Genomic DNA, 25,631 nt, shown 5'->3' with positions numbered 1-25,631 from the left:
GCGTTTGGGACCATGACCACATTGGAGAGCCACTTCGGATAGTAAATTGTCCTGATGAAACCTATATTTTCAACTTATCAACCTCTTCTATGATATGCTCTTGCCTAACTGGTGCAACGCCCTTCTCTTCTACCTAACCAACTTTAGGGCTGGATTCACATTGAGCCTATGCTCAATAACTTCACGAGCCATGCTTAGCATATCAACGACTAACCAGGAGAACACATTGGCATTGCGCCTGAGAAAATGAATAAGCTTGTCTCATTGATCACCTCCTAAACCTGCTCCTATATGAACCATAAGGGATGAGTCGCCTTGATTGATTTCTATAGAAGCGAGTTCTTTTGCAGGTTCTCCTCTTTGTTCTTTTGCATCGTCTCTTGGATCTTCAATAGAAATGGAGAAGGATTGATTTACGATCGCATTTCCTATCACACTATTGATGTAACACTTTCATGCCATCTTTTGGTCTCCAATGCATTCGTCGATCCTATTCTAAGTTGGGAATTTCATCATGAGATAATAAAGTGAGACCACAGCCTTCAGAGTGTTGAGGACAGGTAGTTCAAAGATCGCATTGTATGAACTTGAGACTGAAATGACTATGAATGTGGTCCAAACTGTAGATTGTAAAGGCTCATTCCTACTGTTACCGGCAAAATTATAGATCCTATGTATAATATAGATGCTCCTGAGAAACCATACAAGGGGCCATTGGTTGGCAGCAACTGTTGGTCATCAAGCTTCATCTTTTGATAACTTTCGTAAAAGAAGATGTCGATTACACTTCCATTGTCGATCAAGATTCACTGAGCTCCAAAATTAGCAATCGTTGTTGTTATGACGATGACATCATCATGAGGTAGATGAATATCCTTCAAGTCTTCATCCGAGAAGGATATGACCTGATCAGTTTTGGACTTCCGATCTACATACTCTATGTTGAGTACTTCTCTAGCATATTCCTTGTTGGTTGAGTTAGAGATGCTTCTGCTTGTCGGACCGCCACTGATAACCGCGATCATACCAGCTAGCGGGCCTTTATTGGAGGTTTTGGGATCCACCACACTCGTGGTTGGAGGAAGCTTTGAGGGTCTTTGGTTATTTCCTCTCTCGGGCATTGAACTTCTTAGGCCTTCAATTACTTGGTTCCGCCTTTCCAAGTACATCCTTGATTGGGCATCATCTTACCTGGCATATTGTCACAAGTATCCCCTTTGGACGAGTTCTTCAATTTCCTTCTTCAATATTTTTCATTCATCCGTCGTATGACCATATTCTCTATGGAAACGACAATACTTGGACTGATCTTACTCACCATGGTGGGAGGCATCCCTGGGACTATTTCAGGATGCTCTGATCCTAGATTTGCATTAAAATATTGGTATGAGTATAGGTTAAGGGAGTGTACTTGGCTTCTGGTCTGAGGGAACTCTTGGGCCAACCCTAGATCTGGTCATGGCGTGGTTTCTTCTCCTGACGATTGACTCTCACTTCATGCTCTTCTTGGGCTTTTTTTTTTTGTCTCCGGTATTGCTCCATCATAATTCTTCTAGCTTCCATCATCTCAACTAGGTTGATGAATTTCTCAAAGCGCGATAATAGCTCTGTGAGATCTTTTGGTTCCTCCAATGCTACAAACTTTGCTAGCTTAATATCTCAGATTCTCACAAGAAGGGCGGCAAAGGAGATATGGGAATCCAAATCTTTCACCAATACATTCGGATGATGCATCTAAGGTAGTCCCTAGTGATTCGTTGGATCATTGCCAAATTGTCATCAAATTGATCGAAGATCGGCGACGAGTCTTGCTGCTTATAAAATGGTGAGTGAAAGCGTCACCCAACTCGCAAATCTTAGGAAGACGCGTAAACCAAATTTACGCATGCCTTCTAAGAAGGTAGTGAATGCTCTGGCTAAAATTGCTCACCAACACCTATGATAGCCATTGCAACTTCAAATCTGTCCAAATGTTCTTGTGGATCTGTTAAAGCATTGTATAGCTTAATAAGAGGCATCCTGAAGTTAGCTGGGAGGGACACATCTACAACCACGTTTGTGAAGGCCGTCTTGTTGGTCTTAGGAAGATGCGTAAACCAAATTTACGCATGCCTTCTAAGAAGGTAGTGAATGCTCTGGCTAAAATTGCTCGCCAGCACCTATGATAGCCATTGCAACTTCAAATCTATCCAAATGTTCTTGTGGATCTATTAAAGCATTGTATAGCTTAATAAGAGGCATCCTGAAGTTAGCTGGGAGGGACACATCTACAACCACGTTTGTGAAGGCCGTCTTGTTGGTGGGCCGCTCCTGTTGAGTTTGTAGTTGCCTTTGTTTCTTTGTTACTTTCCTCAATTGCTCCTCCTGGCTACGGGGTAGGAGGTTTCATCATGACCCTGTTTGATGGCTTTGGCTGATTTTGTTCTCACCGTCGTCTTCCCAGGGGGTTCGAGCAACGGTTGTGTGACTTCCTCGAGTTCGTGCTCGTGGTGTTGAAGCGGTTTCGCTATGTTCCCCATGGAGATCTAAATTCCTGCGGGGTGAGGTGGTCTGGGCAAACCATGCAAAGCCTCTGAAATGTTGTGGAGGTGTTGGTCGAGTTGGTTAAACTCTGCACGGGTTACCAGAGTTTCAAGATCAAGAGCAGAATGGACTGGAAAGGTCTCTATAGCATGGTTATTGTTTGCTTGAATTTTAGTAGAGTATTAGGTAACAGGTTTAAGATCTCTCCTGGTTTGGCTGTTGTTAGTTTTTCGGGAGGTTGCATGTTGTCCCTTATTCTGGGCCCTCTTTTTTCTCACATGAGTCTCTAAATGGTTAATGACGGTGGTTATGAGGACTGGGGCCCCACGATGGGTGCCAAATTGATGTGGGTGAAAACTGAAGGTGGACGTATGCCATCAGATGCGTTAATCTGCACATGAAAGGAAAACACAAGAGGGTAACCGGAGCAGGCTCCAGATTAGTCCTCCGATGCCTAATTCAGTTTTCAGGGCATCCAGTCAGGAGAGTGAGAAAAAAGTGAGTTCAGCGAAAGTAGAACCATATCTAGGTTCTTCGACTGTAGTAAAATTTCGCCTAGAATTGGTGCTAAAGTGGAGAGTTGAGTTCTCTCTCCTCCTCATTTTTCTTCCTCAAGGTTTTCATCTAACCTTTATAGGCGATCATGAGGATGGAACTTGATCTGACATGATTTGATTGCCCGTCACTTGCGATCCGAGATTGATCGGCTTAATGAGCATGCCTTAAATGCAAAGTGGGCTTGCCAGGAGTTAATTAACCCTTTCAGTGGATATTGGACTATCTTGAACACACCTTCATTAAATGTTGCTGAATTGTAATCCAATCAACCATTTCAGTGGATATTGGACTATCTTGAACACACCTTTATTAAATGTTCCTGAATTGTAATATGCCTTGATATGTTGAGACGGGATGTATACGAGACGTGGATGATGCTTGTCTATTCCCCCGTTTTCCAATGAGAAATGATTGATACCTACGCCATTCTAATATTTGTGCCAGATATAGGCTTTATACTGTACCAACTAACGAGCCATTGATCAATGGTTCCAAAGATTTCTATAGACCGACCTCAAATCTTGACACGTGTTGCTCACCCATGGACTGAACTTTTAATAATATATCAGCTGGTTTTCCAACTGTGGTACACACATGAGTGTCGTATTTAGAGAAATTGATAGTGGTTTTCCCACATCAATCTCCCACTTGGCTTAAAAATTAATGACAGATTCTTTTTGGGTAACTGTGGAGCGGCTCGAGTGGGCTTGAATTGAGAGAGAACCAAACTTAGTAATTTAACTAGCCGACCGCTCACATGCTGTACCAGCCGAGCCAATCACAACCGTTCTCTCATTCGTGTCTCGTGATTCTCGTCTCTAAAATACTGACAAGAAATCAAGAAGGAACCCAAGGCGTCTAGCCGTCGACAAAGACATCAACTGCTCAAAAGAACTTAAAAACGCTCCGTAAGCGTCGCGGCTCTGCTAAAAACTGTGAAGTCTCGACTTTTTCGACTCTCTGTCTCTCTCTAAGCAACTGATCTTACACTTTCTCCCTCGCTCGGCTCAGATCCGGCTCAATCCAGCTCCGATCCGGCTTTGTCGTCCCACTCTCTTCCTCTCTGCAATTCTTCGTTCTCCTCTGAAGCAATTGCCGCTCACCTCCATCTTCTCTCTCCCCCCCAATCCTCATTCTCTTTCTCCCTCTCTGCTCCGTATTCTCTATCTTCTCCTGCGTTGTGTTCTCTGATACTAATTCCCCTCTTTCTCGGCGTTGTACAGATTTAACCCAGTCTCCCTCCGTTCCTCGTTCCTTCTATCCCTCTCTTCTGTGTTGGGGTTATTCCTCTCTACATTCGTGGTGTCGAATTGGATGTCCTGTTGTAGTGCTTCAATCAAGCTTCAGCGATGCGGTCCGGGACCGGCTAGAAAGACGAACACCCCTCACTAGCGTTTCGTTGTGAGTGAACCAGCCTCTCTCTTTCTCTCCCCCTTTTGGGAACCCTAGTTTACGCTGTCAACGAAATTTGATTTCTTACGCTTTTATTTTTCATTTCTGAAGCCTCTTGTGCTTGGTGATCAGATTGTGTTTCCAAGGACTGGACTTGAAAGTTGAAGTATCCTGCTGGCTGTTTCTGCAAAGGCTGCTGGCTACAATGAATTTTGAGGTAAACTTGCTCATTTCTAATTGACAGAATTTCCTTGCTTCTTGTTATACTATAGTTTTGGTGCACTGTACATTTACTCAGGTAGGTGATCTTGTGTTCTTGAGATTGTTTTAATCGTAAGCTTTGTGAATTTGATTTATTCTTCAGTTGAGGTGGGTAATTTATGATACTTTCATTGTTGTTGCTAGTTGGAGTCTCTGAAATATATTGCTCATGCAATTAGACTAATCTCTGAAATATATTGCTGATGCAATAACAATGGTGTTCTTTGGTTTAGCAGGCTTTATGACGATCTTTTGCACTGGTTGCAGCACTGTGATTCTACTGCGAGTTAGATTATGTGATAAAAAAATGGAAATAGTTCATTATCCTTATTACTAAGCAGTAAACCTGTGCGATGCACGAATATGATTATGGCATAGAAAGATAAAAACCTTTTATTTCCGAAATAAAATATAGTTGCATCAAATATCGTCTGTAAGATTAATAAATTCATCTACAGTAGAGAAGATAGAGGAGTTTTAAGAGAGAGAGAGAGTTTCAGTGATGAGCCTCTCTAATGTAGAGGATTGTTGATCACGTATGAAATGTGAGATAAGATTGTGAAGAAGAGAGGAAGAAAAAAATAATATAAGTGAGAATGGAGGAGAGAGCTTCAATGACCAATCTCATGCTATTTTTAAATTGTCGGGGAGACAGCTTCAATGATCTATCTCAAGCTATCCTTAAATTGTCTTCTTCAATGATAGAGCAAGTGAAGAAGTAAATGGGTCCAAACAGGTAGCACTTGGTATGAGATTTCTCTGCTCCCTCTGTTCCCCATCTCAGGAATTTAATTGCTTTCCCACTTTACCTCTTATCATGCTAATTCAAACTTGAAATCCGTGTCGTGGATGAAGGAAAACTTGGAAAATAATTTAGTGAAAATGGGAAATTGGAGTATCAAATGCCATGATTTTTCGCACTTTTTACAGAATATAGGGAGTACTAAAATCATTTGATTTTTGAAATATTAAACGCTCTGACCCAAAGAAAGTTTCACCTTAGTTGGGTCCTGGGAGGTTGGAGTGGACACAGACCTAAACTTTTGCACTTTTACACAAAGTTGTGGTTTAAGACTTGAACCTGCATCTTCACAATAACTACCTGAGCTTTATAATATTGCACCAAATTATGTGTCATTGTGGTCTCAACTCTGGATCCTAGACTTTCTAATCCCTGACAAAAGTAGGTGGCAATATTGTTTAGGATGAAACTCTAATAATTTAGATGAAAACTTCAAGTAGAGATTCCTCAGCTTAGTTTTCCCTATCATTGTATGCCTTGCTGTTTTTTTTGGATGGACCCTTTAAAAGGTTTTTGGAGAAGAGGGTACATGTGTGACATTAGGGGAGAATGACTAGTTACAGTGTTTCTTTAACTGTCTGAGACTTGGGTGAGAATTGAGTGCTAATAGAATGTTTATTTGTGGAAGTTTATGGATATGGCAATGGAATATTTCCTAAATAGAAGAAAATTGCTTATATAAAGAAAAAGAAATGTTTCGGTACACATGTATAGAAAGAGGGATCTTTATGTTTACTTGTTGAAGTCTATAGATTTACTAATGGAAGATTTCCTAAATTGAAGAAAAGTGCTTATGTCGGGGTGGAAATTGTTAGTAGCACATGACCTCGGATACTTTGGAATGTATATTCTGAGAATGCTTTCTTATGCCATATCCAATGGGAGGAAGAAAGCATCATATGGGGTATTTGGTCAATTCACAATTCCAGTTTTCATCGACCAAAATGTCCTTTGATACCTTTTCCTTGCCTCTAAATGCAGCATTTAGTGTTTATCCTTGGAATGCACATTCTAGAGGATTTATTGTGGTTACACACGTATGGAAAGGGGGATCTTTATGGATGTCTAGTTTTGGGAATTCCAGTAACTACATTAAATAGAAAAGATAAGGCGATCAAGGAGAATGATGTATTCAAAATACATAATTTTAAGATTTTTCTTTGGTACTCAGTTTTGAGTAATTAATAGAACCCAAACAAAATGTAGATGAGTGATTTGGGGTAAGGAAAATATATTTTCAGGCTTTTTATGTATTCAAATTACTGATTTTTAAAAACAGAAGACAAAACACAGAAAATGTTGAGTATTTGTGAACAAGGAAAATATATTTTTAGGTTTTCTTTAAATTCCTTTTGCTTTTAAATCTATGGATGAGTTAGGATAAGGAAACAGGAAGTTAGATTTGGTACGGTAAAATTTTATACTTCCTCTTCAAAGAGAGAAAAAAAGGGGTAGAGTAAACATGGTCCTAAAAAAGAGGGAGGGAAACATAGATGAGCATTTCTATCCAATAAGGAGGATAGGTTAGTTTGGTCTCCGGCGACTGACGGTAAGTTCTACCAAGTCTTTGTGGAATGAGGATAGGATAATCTCGGTGAACAAACCTTTTGCTAAATGGTTTTGGAACCGTACTTTGCCTTAAAAAATTGGTTTCTTTTCTTGGCAGGTCATGTGTGGCAGCATTCCAACTGATGATGCAGTTATGACATTAGGTGTGCCCCTAGCGTCCAGTGCTATTGTTGTGCCATTTCTAGGTGTGAAATGGCTACTCATTGCTTAGTGACGGGCATGACCGCTTCTAAAGTTTGGGGGTTTTTTCTCAAGATTATTTGAGGTGGAGGTGGTCCCCTCACAAGACGTGAGAAGTTGGATTTTATATTGGTACAGCCATGTCTATAGGAAGAGTCTTTGTGGGGTGATCACTGGATTACTTTCTTCATTTATCATCTGGGAATTGTGGAAGGAAAGGAACAACAGGAGACATGGGGAGAAGGCTCATTCGGCGAATTTCATTATGGAGAAAATAAAAAATTGGGTGAAGGAGGTTCATTACTATTCATCTTTTGCGAAATCCCCATCGTTGAGGGAGTCCCTTATCCTCCAGATTTTTAATCTTCCTTCTCCTCCCATTGTTCACAAAATTCCTATTCCAGTGTATTGGTGTCCCCCTTTTAACGGGATAAAGCTCAATGTGGATGGGGGGTGTAAAGGAAACCCTGGTACAGGGGGAGGTGGGGGTATTATTAGAGATAATAGAGGGCCAGTTTTGGCTGCCTTTCCCAATTTCAATGGTGACTGTACTAACTCCATTGCAGAGTTTAGAGCTTTGAGGGATGGTTTCAAACTCTGCGCTGAGTTGGGGTTTTCGGATTTGCATGGGAACTCGGATTCTACCACGACTGTGCAAGGCATTCTTAAGAGAAGGTGCAATTTTTGGAAAGGGTGGTACTGGTTCCATGAAGTTTTAATTTTAATTGATGAACTTTGGCCGATGATTTCGTTTACTTATAGAGAGGGTAACAGGGCAGCAGATTGGTTGGCAAATTATGCGTGCGACTCGGCGTCTGACACTTTGTTTAGTTAAGAATTTGATCTTCCCTTGCAGCTTCGGCGGATTGCTAGAGAGGAGGCTATTGGGCTTCCTGTTTTGAGATATTAGCTTTAGGTCTTTCATGGGGCCTTTTGTATGGGTTGAGGCATCTTTGGAGTGATTGAGAGTGGATTTTTCTGGTTGGGTTGGGGTAAGTCAGGAATGTCCCCCTGTGTATTCTTCCCTTTTTGCGGAGTTTGAGTATAATAAAATTTTAGGGGCCAGCCCGGGTCCCAGTGAATATTCGGGTTAAAAAAAAAATAAACATAGATGAGCAATGTCGGTTAAGGAATTATATCTTTAGGGATGTTTTTATTTTTTTTATTTTTTATTTTTTGGTTTTCTTGTTTGGAGTGTTGTTAAATCTGATGAAATGTGATGTGGGTTAGGGGAAAAGGAAGAAAGATTTGGTAGGGAAAGAAGATGATCTGTAAAAAGAGGAATGAGGGAAGTGATTGAGTGATTCTTAAGATTCTATAGGGAGGAGGAAAACCTTAAAAAGAGGATTTGGAAAAAAGGGGGAGGATGTAGAAATGGAAGAGTCTCTTAAGATTTGATGAGTGGTAAAACAATAAATTGAGAATGTTTTAAGAACCATTGAAAAATCACCAATTGAAATCTCTTGATTTTAATCAAAAAGCCAAAAAAAAAGTGGTGTGAGCACTGCACTGGTTCCTTTCAATAATAGATAGATGAGTGGTATAAAAGGGATGGTTAATTCCATGTATTGTAGATCTGGTCTCAAGTTGAATGATTATGTCAATCTGTATCTTGCCTCTTTGGATCTTATGAATGAGTGCGATGAAGAACATTTCAATTTTTGTCCTACGGAATAGGACCTACCTCTGTGTGTGTGTGTGTGTGTGTATGTGTGGGTTGGGCATACATGGAATTCATTACTATATAGTCTCATAATTTGTGGTTGTATGTCTATCAGCTAATATATGGGTAGTGGGGTGCCTGATGCCATACATGAGTAAATTTTGATGAAACCAAAAAAAGGATAGAGCATCAGCTTGCCTATTGTCCAAGAGATGAACAATCCTGAAGTCATCAAATGGAGTCATTAGAGAAACACTATCCGGTAGTGGAGTTAAATACATACCAAGGAGCAGGAGCAATACCTATTCTAACACTATTAATTAATGCACCAGTAAAAACTTGTGAACCACCTGAAATCTAGAGATTTTTATGCTCCCAGAGAATGTGCCAACAAAATGGAGCCATGTGCTACCCAATCTACAGGTGTCGCCATTGTTTCCCTGCCACTGAACTGGCAAAACAAGACATCAGCCACTGTGTAGCAAACCTCCAATGCAGTATCACCTGGGTTTCCATTTGTGGCTTTATAAACTGTAATTTGATCCAGCTTTTAGGAGTTAATCTCCATTACAACCATATCTATGTGCACTTTAAAGTCCTAGCCCATACAGATGTAATTGTAGAAGAAGTGCCCTAAAAGGCAGGGCTCTGAACTGACTTAGATTGAGGCACTAAACATGTGACAAGTTAGAAAATGTTAGGTTTCAGAAAAACTTGATCTTTGTGTTTAAATCATGGTTTTTAATCTTATTGTTTGGCTATAAATCGATAGATTTAGGTAAAACTAAGTTTGTTGATGCATCAAACTTGATCATTTGCAAGGATTTGTACTTAAATCAATGAAAGTTTCTTGTCTCGTTATACGTCTTCTCCATTTTAATGATTATGCATGATACATGTTATATATTGCTTATTTATATTGTTTTTTGCTCCAAAAGTATATTTCCATGTTTATCTGTAGCGTACAATACATATCTCCGATACGATACGATATGATATGTCTCTTAAAATCACCTTCCAATACGATACCCGATATCGATACTTTAAACCTTGTGTCTTGATGAGTAAAGTAGTCTTCGAGGCCACTATTGCTCGAAAAGTCTCTATTGGGCAACATGCAGTGTCTGGAAGCTACTGGCAGTTTGTTGTCATTGTTCGCAACAATTAGAGAGTATTTTGTAATGTGGCACAACATTAGGGTGAGTTGGGAGTGTCTGGGCAAGTCAGGCGGTGACTGGGATGTACTTGCCAGTGCTGGAAATGTTAGTAATGTATTGGGAAGATGAGTCATGTTCGGAGCCAATTTGGACCGGCCAAGTGACAGATTTGCCGGGAGAGTTGTATTGGAGAAGCGTTGAGCATCAAGTCTTTTTTCCAACGCAATTGTAACCATGTCGATCTGACTTCGGATGAGGGAGACACGACCATTTTTTGTACGATCATTCAAGAAAGCCAAGTTCCAAAAAATGTCTCAATGATGAGTGGCATTCAAATCTTTATGTTGTTGGGTCCACTTGATGACATGGTAGGGTTGTTGATATGGCAGCTGAAGTTGAGGTGGCAGGTGGCAAAGTGACGTGGCAAGGCCACATGGCAATCCGCAAGGCCAAGCCAGGCCTCATAGGGCAAGGGCACAAGGCCATGCCAAGCTGCACAGGCCATAACATGGCTGCACACGTTGAGCGACAGTATGCCCGCAGAGGTCCCCGTGTGTGGACCATGCGAGCTACTATAGTTGTCAAGGCGTCGCCTAGGCGTCCAGGCACCTTTCTCTTGCCTTGATTTCTAGTATCGCCTTGGTCGCCTTGGTTTTTTACCCCCTTGGTTGCCTTGGTTCGCCTTGACAACTATTCGAGTTACTCAAAAAAATGGCCAAGTATAATGGAGCATACCATGTGCTTGATGTATTGCCTGAAATAGGTGCGATTTTAAGGGGCTCTCGGTAAGTTAAAGCCTTAGAATGTGATTTGGTTGGTGCGCATTGGTTCTAGAGTGTTTTGGACCATTCGATTAGAATCAGGGATCTAAGATATCGACTACACTCCCCTCGTGAAGGCATTGACACATTTGCACTAAAGATGCTCCCGCTAGAGCTGTGATTGGCCAAGCGCAGAGTTACTTTGTGCGCCATGAAGTTTAGTAGACCAGCCATGATCGCATGAGATGCACGCGTAGAAGGCAGATGGTCATGATTTTATTTTGGAGAATTTCGATTGGCTGCACCATTTGTAGCATGCCACATTAGTGAAGATGTCGATCAGATGGCCGAAGTGCACTCCGCTTTCTAAGCCCATCCAATGGCCAATGTTTTTTCCAGACCATCAAACCGATCTAGCTTGAAACGTCAAAAGGGTTCCAATGCTTCAGTGCGTTTCACTCATCCATTGCGCCCCCTAAAGATTCTATTTGTCCGAATCTCATTGGCCACGCTTGTTATTTGTTTTGTCAATGCTTCTAACATGATCTAAGGGTTGATATTGAACCTGCCATTTAGGTAGTTGATCTGATGGCTATTAGCCGTGCCAATGGGCTGTTATGTGCCCTGCGTCACAAGGAACCCCACAGATTCCAATCTGAGGGCATCTAGGACCTTCCTGTGGTCAAACCTATTAAGAAACTTTAACTGAGCATAACTTCTTTGTTACAAGGCCAAATTAAGTGATTCAAGTTGCTGCTTGCCCCAAATTAAGCGGAGAACGTGGCTGTGCAAAGAGTTGGAGGTTTTTGAGCCATCAAGCCCTAGTTTTACAAGGTAAAGAGAGAGAAGGCTTGTGAGGTCTTTGAGTAGAAACCATGAGAAGAAGAAAGGGGGGGGGGGGGGAGAAGAGAGTGCACATGCACACATTCACAAACTCAATTCATTCTTCAATAATCTGTCCAATATGTAAGTTACACATCTATTTATAAAACCCAAAAATAAAGACTCCTAATTACTTCCTAAACTAGGCTAACTAAAATAGAAACCCAATAAAACTCAAATTGGAAATTTCCTTACGTGTCTAATAACTACCTTAAAATAAAAGATTACATAATACTTTCCCAAATAAAATAAACTTCCTAAAATCCTACTAGATCCAAACACTCAAACTGGACCCAGTTCAGCTGGGGGTTTGGGTCAGTCCAAGGTAGTTCACTCGTTGGGTCGGCCTAGTCCAAGATTGTCCTGCATCAATTCTCCTGGAGTTCAGAAAAACTCATCCACGAGTTTTGTAGAACGAGAGAATCAAAATCGTATGATTGACGTCAACTATCAGTCCCTATCCAACTTGTATAAAATCCATGAGCCGAAATTCTTGAAGTGAAGTAACCATGGGAAAGCACATATTTAAATGGATCAATTAAACGATCAAGCCACGATTTCTTGATGTTCATCGGTCAACAGCATCGCGTGGATTGAAATCTGATCCGTCACGATTTCTTGATGTTCATTGGCCATTGGCATTGCCTGGATTGAAATCTGATCATGGAATTTTAATTCTTCGATCAGACCGTTGATTTCATTGTGATCTTCAACTGCCTGGGTTGAAGTCTGATCATGGAATTTCAATTCTGCGATCGGACCGTTGATTTCATTATGATCTTCAACTGCTGGGTCGAAGTTTGATCATGGATCTGTAACTCAGCCTTCAACAATTCTTATTTCTTTTTTTTGGTAAAGACTCAGCCTTCAACAATTCATGGTTTGCTTGAAGGGCTCTTATGACTTTGTCATGTTGTTGGAGCTTTAACTCAAACTTCAACCATTCAAGGTCTGCTTGAACGATTCTTATGGCTTTATCATTTTGTTGAAGTATCCTAGCCCACTCTTTAGGACTCATTGGGGTAGTGGATTGAAAGAGAAGAAAAGAAATGTGGTGTAACGATGGGTGGGGAGGGGTAAACTTGGAAACGAATAAAATTAAAGGAGAAAAAGGAGATGAGAGAGAAATACGGGGGTGTTGTGGGGAACAAAAAATTAAAAAAATAGGAAACATAAAGAACCGTGAGAGGGAGGGGTATACTTGGAATAACCTGAGAATAAGAGTTTTAAATGAGATATAGTGGGGCAGGGGCACTAATGGAAAAAAAATGGGATTAAAAGGTATAATTTATCATGTGGGAGGGTGAGAATCTGGAAGGCATGATGGACTTGGCTTCTACCGCTGGTAATCAGAGAGGATGCCTACGGGAAAAATGGGTGAAGCTTGGGGACTTCGACTGGAACTCGACTTCGACAAGGAGAATCGAACAGCGGTTGTAGGAGTTTGATTCACACTTGGACTTTAGCAAAGGACGGTGACTTCGACGGAAGAAGGCAGCAGCAGCTTCAAACCAGGTAGGAGTTTCCTCTCCTTTTTTTTTTGATGTTCTCTGTTCTGTTTTTTTTTTCACTGGGTCAAACCCCATATTTCAGAAGGAAAGGGGCGGCGGGGGCGGTCGCTGAAAGGGTGGTGGGGGCTGTCACTGAAAAGGGGCAGTGGGATTTGTTGTGGGTTGGGGTTGCTGTGACATCACAGAGTTTTTTTTTTTCACTGTCACAGCAGGGGAAAATCAAAATGGGTGGGGTGTTGTTGCAGTGGGAATCAATGTGGAGGGGTTTTCTGGGAATCAAAGGGAAGGTTAGGAGGATGGGATGTAACGGGATTGCTCTTGTTACCGTAGGATAAGAGAAAGGTTTGGGAAAGGGGAAGAAGGAGAATGAGATGAGAGAGATGGAAAGGGAAGGAGATGGATCCTTCGGCTCTAATACCAGATAATGGGGGACCGGGAAAGGAGAAAGGAAAAGCTAGAAAGACATCAGAATTGCAGGGGGAAAGAGAAGAAACCGTGAGAAGAAGAAAAAAAAGGGGGGGGGGGGAGAAGAGAGTGCACATGCACACAATCCCAAACTCAGTTCATTCTTCAACAATCTGTCCAATACATTAGTTACTAAACTAGGTTAACTAAAATAGAAACCCAGTAAAACTCAAATTGGAAATTTCCCTACGTGTCTAATAACTATTTTAAAATAAAAGATTACATAATACTTTCCCAAATAAAATAAACTTCCTAAAATCCTACTAGATCCAAACACTCATACTGGACCCAGTTCAACTGGGTTTGGGTTGGTCCAAGGTAGTGCACCAGTTGGGCCAGCCCGGTCCAAGATTGCCCTGTATCACATTGTCTGGTAGACCTGGCCACTTGGTGGTAGCAGGTTGGACATGCATATGATTGTGTATGTGATACTAGTAGTGAGGTGAACAATCAAGGTCAGAATTTTGGAGATAAAATTTGGTAACACTGATTCACCCCCTTCTTAGTGTAAACATGGGATTATCAGTTTTCATTTGGTAGGCTGTAGAAATAATCTTTCAATTTCTTAATGTCCTCATCCTTTATGAGCACTCTTCCATCGTCACTTTTAATACATCTGACATGGTCGAAAGCTCAACTTGTCCTTTCCCTCATTGTTACTATCTTATAGATAGTTTTTTCCCCTTCCTTTGTGTTCAAATGGTTATAGAGATCTTCATATTTCTTCATTCTTGCTTTCCCCACAATCTTCTTAGCTTCATTTTTGGAAGCTTTATTTCTTTTTTATATCCTCTACATCCTTAGTCCTATGCCATGCCTTAAAATTACTTCTCTTAGTCTTAATGGCTACTTGAACCTCCTCATCCCACCACCAAGTCTCCCTAGTGAAATGACGTTTTCTTTTCAATACCCCTTTCACATCTTTAGCAACCATTTTAGTACAAGTTGTCATCTTGTTCCACATCATGTTAGTGTCTCCTCAAAGGAGTGAAAGGAATAAGAAAAAGGAGTGCTTCATTGATTCAAGAAGTTCAATCTACGGCATCTCCGGAGGTTACCAACAATGTAGGTAACCGTTTGAACATATCCCCATTGTGTTGTATTTCATTGTTGGCTAGATGTTTGTGAAAATGCCTAAGTAAATACTTGTTGAGTATTGGGGTGGGATTTGTATATGTAAGAGGTTGAAATTGGGGCAACACACATAAGCCCATTGTTTATAGTACTAGGGTGTTCAGTGGGTGCTGAACACGGGGGTTGAAGCTCCCTGGTAGTTATAGCCACCAAGTGAGGCGTTGTTGCGCCCTCCTAGTTTTATGCTGGGTAAATCAGGTGTTGTAGCACCTTCACAGTTGTGGTTGTATAAATTGGGGTTGTAGCTCCTTGCAGTTGTAGTTGCAGAACTTTGTATTGTCCTGTCAAGGCGCTAGGTGATTCAAGGTGTTCAAGGTCCTTCCCAAGTGCTTAGGCGCTTAGCCGGCGCCTAAATCGCGTTCCAATATTTTTGTTAATATATCAGTTATATGTGTGAAACAATCAGAACACATATTTTGTTTATATGTTCTTGGAATTGGTCATTTGCAGGTATACCTAGTCTCTCATTTGGTTTATACATTTTGTTTATCTTGTTCTCTAAGAAATTTGATTGATCAAATGATTTTATTTTTACATGAGACTTTTTGTATTAGGTAGAGCACAAAACCAGCTTTCCAACAAATCCAAGATTGCTTAAATCTGATTTATATTGAAGGAGTTATGTGTCGGTCAAACCTTATTTAGTGTGCGCGAATGCTGTCAAACTCTCTCTGAATGAAATTATTTTTTAGATATTAAAACAAATGAATTTTTTTTCCGCACTTTTGGTTTCTAGCAATGTTTTACCATATTAAGATTCATGGAATTTTTAGATTTGAGAAAAATCCCAGCATTAGAAAGTTGAAAATTTCACCTACCGCCAAAAATCCAATTTTTGTTCTTGAACTGGGGGGTTAGCTTTTTATCCTTTTGGAATTTGTTTTTTTAACTATTTTTATTGGATTCAAATAGAGGGGCATAGAACCTAGTTCGATGCCAATTAAACCAATGCAAGGCACCCTACAATAAGGAGGCAGCCGCCTACATACCTAGAAATCTGCCTAGACGCCTTGGCGACCCCTTGACAACTATGTTATTGTCCATTTTATAGAGGTAGGATTTGGGTCGTAGCCTAAGCTACCATTTGCATCATGGATGTAGCCATGTAGGCACACTGCAAAACCACGTATATTCTTGTCTTTTGGTGTGTAACTCTATATTTGCATATCTCTGAGTGCGTTGCAAGATGGTTTGTATTTAAGGAGGATGGGATTTAATGATGTATGATGTGTGGCTGGTGATAGCCGTATATGGGTGTATGAGTGTGTGTGTGCTCCAGGTGGTGTGTGGATGTGTGGTATGTGTATGCATATGCTTGAGTTATAGATACGCCAATGAGTGACTTGGGATCGGTGTTTAGTCACCATTGATTCACCCTCCTCTCAATGGCCATCTGGGTCCAATAGTAAGATTTTAACCATAGTTCAAGATCTCGGCGAGATCACAACCAGCTTTTAACTCGATCTCGTAGGATCTCTAGACGAAACGCCATGCGAAACACAAATATGTCATTATCTCGCTCGAGATTTCGGTATCACGCCGAGATCTCGAGCTATTTCTCGTTTCGGTTCGACTTGGTAGAACTAGAAAGCTCAAAATACACCATAACTCGACGAGATCTTGACTCGCTCTCGCCTGTCTCGCCTCTGTGAAGGGGAAACTCCATCTTTGGGTCATTTTTTTCATTTCTTTTGGCAAATCACACCTCATCAAAGCTTGATTTATTAAAGATTGAAGTTGCTAATCTCCTCCAAGCTGCATCTCAAAAACCTAAGGTAACTATTCATCTTAAAAACTATATTTTTCATAGAAACATGATCTAAACTTGTAGACTACCAACTTAGGGTCCGTAGTGAAAGTAACATTTTGGGTTTGAATTTGTAAAAACTAAGGGTTCTACTGTGTTTAGAAGGCCTAAAATAGGGGGAATGTCAAGTTTCAGCCCCCTATCTTGGCCATATGGCCACCAAAACCTACAATTGAGTTCAGGGAAAAAAATACATGATCTCGGTTTCGTGGCCTGGCGAAACCAGTGGCGAAACCGAGACCTAAAACCTTGATTTTAACCATATTGGTAAGAACTTCATATACAAACAAATAACAACAACAATAACAACTCATCCTTAAACCAACTAAATGGGGTCAGCTACATGGATCCTTGCCCTCTAATCAGCTCTATTCGAGGTCATACTTGATACAAGGTCTAATCTATGCATGTCTTTCCTCACCACTTCTCCTAAAGTCCTTTTAGGTCTGCCCTGGCTCATTTAGTTCCTTCAATTTGAATCAAATAACTCCTCCGTACTGGAGCATCCAAAGGCCTCCGTTTAACATTACCATGCCACCTCAAACGAATTTCTCGTAGTTTATAGAAAGTAGCATTCAGGAGTTGGATAAGACAAAACTCAACTTTAAACATGACTGCATAGTAGTTAATCTCCATATGTTGCTCTAATCCCTAGAATTTGTACCTTTACACAGTGTTGGTTCTCCTGTTTTTGTTTTTATTCAGAACCTTAGAGTTTCCTTTGTATATCTTGTGCATCTTTTGGCTTTGGCCTGTTATTTGATCATCATTTAATTGGATTCATCTAAACTCTACTCAATTCAACTCAACAAAGCCTTACCTGTTTCGCCTTTCAGCTTTATCTAAGGTCATATTAGCCTTTAATCATTAAACAGGCTCTATCTAATTGTTGTAATTCATGTTATTTAAGGGACACTTTACTATGAAATGCTCTCACCACCATGTTGGTGTTTCTTATTTAGTCGAGTGTTTGTATTTTGTATGTTTTCTTGAGTGTATTGTATATTTTATCTGGTAGTTCTCACAAAATATGTTGATTATCAGACAGGAACAGCAAGCGGAAAAACTGGTAACCTAATGGATTGGAATATCAATAATGCATTTAAAACCTTGAAAGGTACATGTAGTTCCATCATTCTAACTGTTATATCATTGGTTAATCTTATTTTTCTATTGCATCTTACTAGGTGAGGTTTCCAGGGTGTTACATCCCCCCCCCCCCCCAAAAAAAATAAATAAATAAATAAAATAGAGGCTTTTGCCAATGTTTGATGTTCTTTATAGTATCTGATACTTTTAACTATCTAAATTTTTTATTGCATCAAAGACATCAAATTATCTCTCCATTTAGTTTTTCCTGTGCCCCTTTTAATTCTGTTTGATTCTATGTTTACAACAACAACAACAACTCAGCCTTATCCTGACTGAATGTGGTCGGCTACATGGATCCTTGCAAAGACTAACACTAAAAAATAAAGGCAAAGATCCCAACAACTTCTGCAAAACTCAGGAAAAACTCTTCTAAATGGGGTCGGCTACATGGGTCATTGTCCTCCAAACATCTCTATTCAAGTACAAGCTTGAGAGAAGGCCCAAACTATTCATGTCTTTCCTCACTACTTCTCCTAGGGTCATTTTAGGCCTGCTCCTAGCTCTTTTAGATCCTTCAATCTGAATCAAGTCACTCCTCCGAACTGGTGCATCCCGAGGCCGCTGTTGAACGTGACATGCCACCTCAAACGACTCTCTCGAAGCCAAGGTTCGAGATCACCAGGCTCGAAACCAAGTTGATGTATTTTTTTTTCTCGGCCCCTTGCTTCGGTGGCCATATGACCTATTCAGGTCCTAAAAATTTCAGTATAGCCTATTTTAGGCCCTATAAACTTAATGTAATGCTTAAATTTTTAAAAAACCAACTCAAAATGGTTGTTTTATTTTTTACCTATGGTTGGTAGTATACATACTATATATACAATGATCTGGCCTGTCTCATACAATCTTTAGCACTAGATTTCATAGAATTCCAGTATAAAAACCTAAATAAATCATACAAACAAGTGAAAAGACATGAAATTATAAACCACTAATTAAATTATACAACAACAACAAACTCAGCCTTATCCCAACTTAATGGGGTCGGCTACATAGATCCAAACACAACAAGGAAAACTGAGTTCTTGCACACACACACACACACACACACAAAAGAAAAAAGAGTCAAAGGTTGACATATATAATACTATGAAAGTGAACAAACAACAATACAAGCAACAATGTTGTTTTACCTTCAACTTGAAATCTCCTCCAATTGGTGTTGATGTGCAGCAAATCTCCTCAAATGGTGTTGTTGAGTGACAAGGTTACTTGTTATAGACGAGAATGAGTGAGATTTGGGCAAAAAATGGAGTATTTTGGAGTTTTTCTTCAAAACCCACAGAAACCACCAAGACTAACTAAGACTTGTCGAGATTTTGAACAGGTCTCGATGAGATAAGACCTGTTCAAAATCTCGACAGGTCTCGGTTAGTCTCGAGATTTTGAACAGGTCTTTGTATGATTCTTTGTTTAGTTGGAAGTATTAAGTTGTAAATCTGGTTCGAAATTTTGGTCGAAATGACAGCAATTTTGTGAAATAGTTCAGTTTTGGCCAAAATTGAAAAGAAATGACTATCGAAATTGCAATGTCGAAGTGGACCCAAATTTTCGAAATGAATTAAATTTTACCGAAGTATTTCGGTTTCCATAGAATTCAAAATGGGTTTGAAATTTGAAATTTCAAACCTTGGTAAATATAACATATAACATTGGAATGGCCATGCTTTTATGTTCTGCTTTTGGTTCAATCTCTTTTCTTTTTCGTAAAATAATATGAAGTTTTATTAAAACATAACACAATATTGGAACAAGGGTACATGATTTTTCTTTTCCATTATAAGATGAACAATTGGAAGAGAGCTTTATTGTTTTATCATCTCTCTGAGTATATGGAAGTATGGCACAACAGCTCCCTGAATAGTCAGTGACTATTTAAGAGCATTCCGGTTGGGCAATGTTAAGGAGACGGTCTTTTTCTTTGTTTTAACTCATCTTCTTTCCTATTTGGAGTCGAGGCAACCTAAACAACTTCTAGGGTTGTGGTAAAACTTCCATAATTCAAAATACATGTTGAGAAAGTTTGGGAAGAAGAGAGGGTTGGTCTTCACAGCATTTCCCTTTCAATCGATGCATGAACTAGTTGGTGTTTATTCACCAAACTACCTTGAGGACCATTCTGACAGAACTGGACCTGAAGAGGATGATTTGTAAAAATATCATACAAGAAGTTAGTAATGATGGAAGGCCGAAATCAGTATCAACCAAGGTTCTAAAACTCGGGTTTCGACCAGCCAGAAACCGAGATATGGTCGAAACTGGTCGAAACCTGTGATTTTTTCCCAGCCAACTTGAGTTGGTAGTTTCGAGGCCCAGATATGTGTTTCTTTATCAGACTTTTTGTAATGAGCCTATTTTTGACATTCTAAACACAATGCATGAACATCACAAAATTATACTTGTGGTTTTTGTTTTTTGTGACCCAAGTTTGATAGTGTATATTGTTCTTGGACATTGGCTAGAAACCAAGACAAACACTTATTTATGCCAAATATCATTTAAGTAAATGGTTTTATATTTGGTATTTCATTTATTTATGATATTATTCATAAATAAGCAAATACCCCCTATTTGAATCCAATAAAAAGAGTTAAAAAATCAAATTCTGAAAGGATAAAAAATCAACCCCCAAGTTCAATAACAAAAACTAGATTTTCAGCGGTAGGTGAAATTTTTAACTTTCTAATGTAGGGGTTTTTCTCAAATCTAAAAGTTTCATAAATCTTAATATGGTAAATGTTGGATTGTATGGGCCAGAATACCGTGGGGGGTATTCTGGACTTTTTACCATGTTCTATCTTATGTACAGCCATGTCGGCTATGTTAGGGACAATTTTGTCCATGTAACTTTGATTCCTTATTATAAATAAAGGCTTGGGGTCTGTCTAAGATCATTCAAGCATTATTCCTAAATCAGTTTTGTTAACATGGTATCAGAGCCAAAACTCTCTCTGATCTAGGTTTTCAAAACCCACCACCCTCCCATCGTTTCTTTCCCTTCTCCTTCTCTCGATATTTTTTCTTTCCTCTTTCTCTTTGGTTCTCATCCCTCTCCAAGGACAGCACTAATGAGGTGATCATATGATCTAGTTGCTGCCCTCCTCCCCACCTCTTTTCCTTTTTTCCATGTCCTAAATCTTGCTCGATAGCTGCTGGCCCTATCTCTGCGATATTGAAATTTTCCATGATTTTTGAAGATCAGGCCCCTACCACTGTTGAAGGCTGATTTTCCATTGTTGGAGCTTCATCTGCAACCTCAACCAGCATTTATCTAGCCTCTACCAGTTATTTGAAGACCCCTAATCCCAATCGATCTCCTTCTTCAGGGTTTTCCAAAACCCTAACATCTATCGATTTTTGGGTTTAGGGCTGTTTGTTGTTGCTATATTTTTTGGAGGAGTTTCTACCACTAAGGGCATCATCTACCAACTCCTGGCCAGCATATATGCAGCTCTACTGCATATTTTTTTTTGGATCCAATCCCCAACATCGATCTCAACTTTCAGGGTTTTTTTCAAAACCTTGACAACATCGATATTTGGGATAGGGTTCTCCATTGCTGCTGATTTTTTTGGGGGTGTTTTTTCCATCCAAGAGGACCACTCGATCTTGCTTTCAGTCCTTATCTTGGAGTATTTGTTGGATTTCTCTTCACACCAGCCCCTTCCTACGATTTGGGTTTCTCTGTTGCTACTATGGGTGACTTTGCTACTTCTACTGCCACTTTTGATCATGATGGCCATGTCCACAAGTTTTCTCCTAATCCTATCAAACTGGATGGCTCAAACTACCTATTATGGTCTCAGTCTACCTCTTTTGCCATTGCTGGCCGTGACCTTATTGACCATATTGATGGCACCAGTGTTATACCGCCAGACCTGGTCCTCTTCAAACTAGATGGTTTGCCAACAATGGGGTTCTCATGTCCTATTTGATTGGTTCTATGACTTCAGGCCATGCACATGGGTTTCTTCTCCTTGATACAGCCTCTCAGATTTGGTCAGCTTGCAAGGAAACATATGGGCAGCTTGGCAATGATGCCCAAGTTTATGAACTCAGAAAAAAGGTCCTTCATACTACTCAGGGAGACTTGTCGGTCTCTAAATACTATGCTACTCTGTGCAGCCTCTAGCAATAGTTGGACCACTTTGCATGTGGATAAAATCAGGGTCTATGACTTCTTAGCTGGGTTGAATGTTTAGTATGACCAGATTCGTGTTCAAGTGTTAGGCTATTCTCCTTTTCCCACACTTGAACAGTCCTATGCCTTGGTCTCCTCTGAAGAAAACGAACGGGCTGCTATGTTACACCCTCCTATTACTGAAAGATCAGCCCTACAGACTGCTGCCCCGGCTCTAACTACACCTGTTGGAAACCTCTCTCTTGGGAGTTCTACCCCAGGCACTGTTACCTGTGAGCATTGTCACAAACCTTACCACACCAAGGATAAATGTTGGAAACTTCATGGGAAACCAGTTGCCTTCAAAGCTAAATGGGCTACCAAGAAGAAGCCAAAAAACAAAGCAAGCCACTCTGAATCTGTTACTACAGCCCCGACTATAGACATTGGTCTTTCCCAAGATGATCTACAAGCATTCCTACATGTGCTAAGGACTTCCGTTGCTGCTAACTCTACTACATCCGCTGCTACTGCCAATTCCTCTGCTCCTTCAGGTTCAAACTTTGCCCGGTCAGGTATTCCATTAGGTGGTCATTATGCTTCTGTAACTTCCCATCCTTAGATCATAGATTCTAGAGCTACAGATCACATGACCAGTTCCTATAGCCTATTCCATCAATATTCTCTCGCTTCTGGGAAAGACAAGGTTAAAGTGGCTGATGGTTCCCTTTCCTCCATATCTGGAAAAGGAATCATCAACTGCACTTCCTCCCTTCCTTAGTCTTCTGTTTTGCACAATTCTTATTTTACTACTAATCATCTTTCCATTAGTAGTATTACTCGTGATCTTAATTGCAAAGTAACTTTTTTTCCGTCCTTGGGTAAAGTACACGATGGATTGTACCTGCTTGATGATGGCTATCTCTCTCCACCACCATTACCTTCTCCGCTACACCAGAACTCCTTGGTCTCTTCTGAACTTTACCTATGGCACTCTAGATTAGGTCACCCTCCATTAGGAATTTTAGTGCATTTATTTCCTGCTTTGGTCACCAAATGTAGTAAGGATGATTTTTTTTGTGAGGCTTGTGTTCTGGCCAAACAAACATGTTCTACTTATTCTTTATCAAATAAAAGGAGTTCTTTTTGTTTTCATTTGGTACATTTTGATGTTTGGGGGCCTAGTCGTAAATCTTCTCTTTTTGGTCATCGTTGATTTGTTTCCTTTATTGATTAACATTCTAGAAACACACAGGTCTATCTTATGCACACAAAAAGTTAAGTTTTTTCATGTTTTCAGCATTTTCATAAAATGATCCAAACTCAGTTCCAGGCTGCTCTCAAAATTTTGAGAAGTAACAATGGAACCGAGTATAAGGAATCCCAATTTCAAAAATACTTTGCTGATAATGGGATTATTCACCAGACTAGTTGTGTTGATACCCCGGACCAAAATGGTGTGGCTGAAAGGAAGAACCGCCACTTGTTGGAAGTGGCCAGAGCATTGATGTTTGCTCGACATGTTCCATCCCAATATTGGGGTGATGTTGTCTTCACTGCGGCTTATCTAATTAATCGATTGCCTTCCTGAGTAGTTGATTCCTATAGTCATACTAATGTTTTACTTGGGAATTCTTCCTTTGTGATCCACCCAAGGTGTTTGGCTGTGTCTGTTATGCTAGAGATACAAAATCTCATGGCAAACTTGAACCCTGTAGGTTAAGATGTATTTTTTTTTGTTATTCCCCAACCTAAAAAGTTTATAAGTGTTACCATCCTACTTCCCGTCATATTATGGTCAGTATGGATGTCATTTTTCATGAAATCCTTTCTTATTATTCTTCACCACCTCTTCAGGGGGAGAGTTCTAGTGAAGATGTGGTTCCTTCTCTTGAGGTTCCCCTTCTTTTACCTCCTATACCTGCTGTCCAACCTCCTATGCCTGCTATCCAGCCTTTTATGCCTGCTGTCCTGCCTCCTACAGCTGCTGTCCAGCCTTCTATGGCTACTACCCAGCCTCCTATGGCTGCTGCCCAGCCTTCTATGGCTGCTGCCTAGCCTCCAATGACTGCTGCCCCTTCACCCAAAGGGAATCCTTTACAGGGGGAGACCCTGGAAACAAGTGGTGATGATATTCCTATTCAAGTGGAGTTGACTCCAGTACAGAGAACCATTAGTAAATTTCATAAGAGAATTGACGACTCCAACATTATCACCTATAAAAAGAGATGTTCCAGCAAAGGGTAGCTTCAATCCACTGTAGCACCAATGCCTATCCAATTGCCGACTCAGGATCCAGATTCTTCTTCTCTTGGTAAGCCGCCTTCTTCCAACCTACCTATTGCTCATCGCAAAGGTACTAGGACTTGCACTCTGCATCCCATATGTTTTGTTTTTTATAGTTCTCTTTCTCCTTTTCGTGCATTTGTATCTTCTCTTTCTTATGTTTCCACTCCTAAAAATTGGCAGGAAGCATCTATAGATGGAAAGTGGAAGGCAGCAATGTTGGAAGAAATGTGAGCATTAAAAAAAAATAATACATGGGATCTTGTTGCTCTTCCGCCAGGGAAAAAACCTGTGGGATGTAAATGGGTGTTTGTGGTCAAACAAAAGGCAGATGGAACAGTGGATCGATATCAGGCACGTTTGGTTGCAAAGGGCTTTACTCAAATATATGGAGTTGACTACTAGGATACCTTCGCACCAGTAGTAAAACTCAATACTATAAGAGTATTGTTATCTTGTGTTGTGAATCTTGGATGGGATTTTCAGCAGTTGGATGTGAAGAATGCCTTCCTCTATGGAGAACTAGAGGAAGAGGTATATATGGACATTCCACCAGGCTTCTCTGATAGTACTACCAGGGGTAAGATTTGTAAATTGAAGAGGGCTCTCCCAATGGGTTGAAGCAGTCACCTAGAACTTGGTTCGGTAGATTTCACAAGGCTATAGTTTCTGTGGGATACAAATCAAGCAATGCTGATCATACCTTGTTCATCAAACGAGTTGGTGATAAGGTAACTATCCTCATAGTCTATGTCGATGATATTGTAATGACCGACAATGATGGTGATGAGATCAACAAATTGAAGCTCTTCCTTGGTCGTGAGTTTGAAATAAAGGATCTGAGAACTCTAAAATATTTTCTAGGGATAGAGGTTGCTCGATCTTCAAAGGGCATCTTTCTTTCTCAAAGAAAATATATCCTAAATCTATTGTCTGAGACTGGAATGTTAGGGTGTCATCCTTCAGATACTCCCATGGAAGCTACTACTAGACTTAGGGAGAAAGAAGGTGAACCTATTGACAAAGGTCATTATCAGCGATTAGTGGGCAAGTTGATCTATCTCTCTCATACATGACTAGACATAGCCATTGTCGTGAGTTTGGTAAGCCAGTTTATATATGATCCTATTCCTCTCACATGGATGCAGTTCTTCGCATGTTGCGATACGTGAAGTCTGCTCTAGGAAAAGGGATACTTTTATCTCCTAGTGGTCATCTAAAAGTTGAAGCTTATACTGATTCCGATTGAGCTGGCTCTACTAACAGAAAATCCATTTCTGGCTATTGCTCATTTATGGGTGGCAACCTTGTTACATGGCGTAGCAAGAAGCAGTATGTTGTAGCAAGGTCCAGTACTGAAGTTGAATTCCGTGCCATGGCACAAGGAATCTGTGAACTTTTGTGGCTT

General features: G+C 40.3%; 1 protein-coding gene across 1 annotated transcript in view; it reads left to right on the top strand.

The window, feature by feature from the left end:
• The first annotated feature begins 1,822 nt into the window (after positions 1-1,822).
• LOC122651757 (zinc finger BED domain-containing protein DAYSLEEPER-like) overlaps positions 1,823-25,631 on the top strand; it is a 42,474-nt gene continuing 18,665 nt past the window's right edge. Inside the window, exons 1-4 of the mRNA XM_043845287.1 lie at positions 1,823-1,900; positions 2,004-2,123; positions 2,227-2,317; positions 17,684-17,782. Of these exons, the coding sequence (XP_043701222.1) occupies positions 1,823-1,900; positions 2,004-2,123; positions 2,227-2,317; positions 17,684-17,782 (388 nt within the window). The remainder of the gene's footprint in view (positions 1,901-2,003; positions 2,124-2,226; positions 2,318-17,683; positions 17,783-25,631) is intronic.

This window comes from Telopea speciosissima, chromosome 1 (genome assembly GCF_018873765.1).
Source record: "Telopea speciosissima isolate NSW1024214 ecotype Mountain lineage chromosome 1, Tspe_v1, whole genome shotgun sequence".
Taxonomy (NCBI): domain Eukaryota; kingdom Viridiplantae; phylum Streptophyta; class Magnoliopsida; order Proteales; family Proteaceae; genus Telopea; species Telopea speciosissima.
The sequence above is the reverse complement of the archived record's forward strand: the minus strand, read 5'-3'. Positions and strand labels throughout refer to the sequence as shown.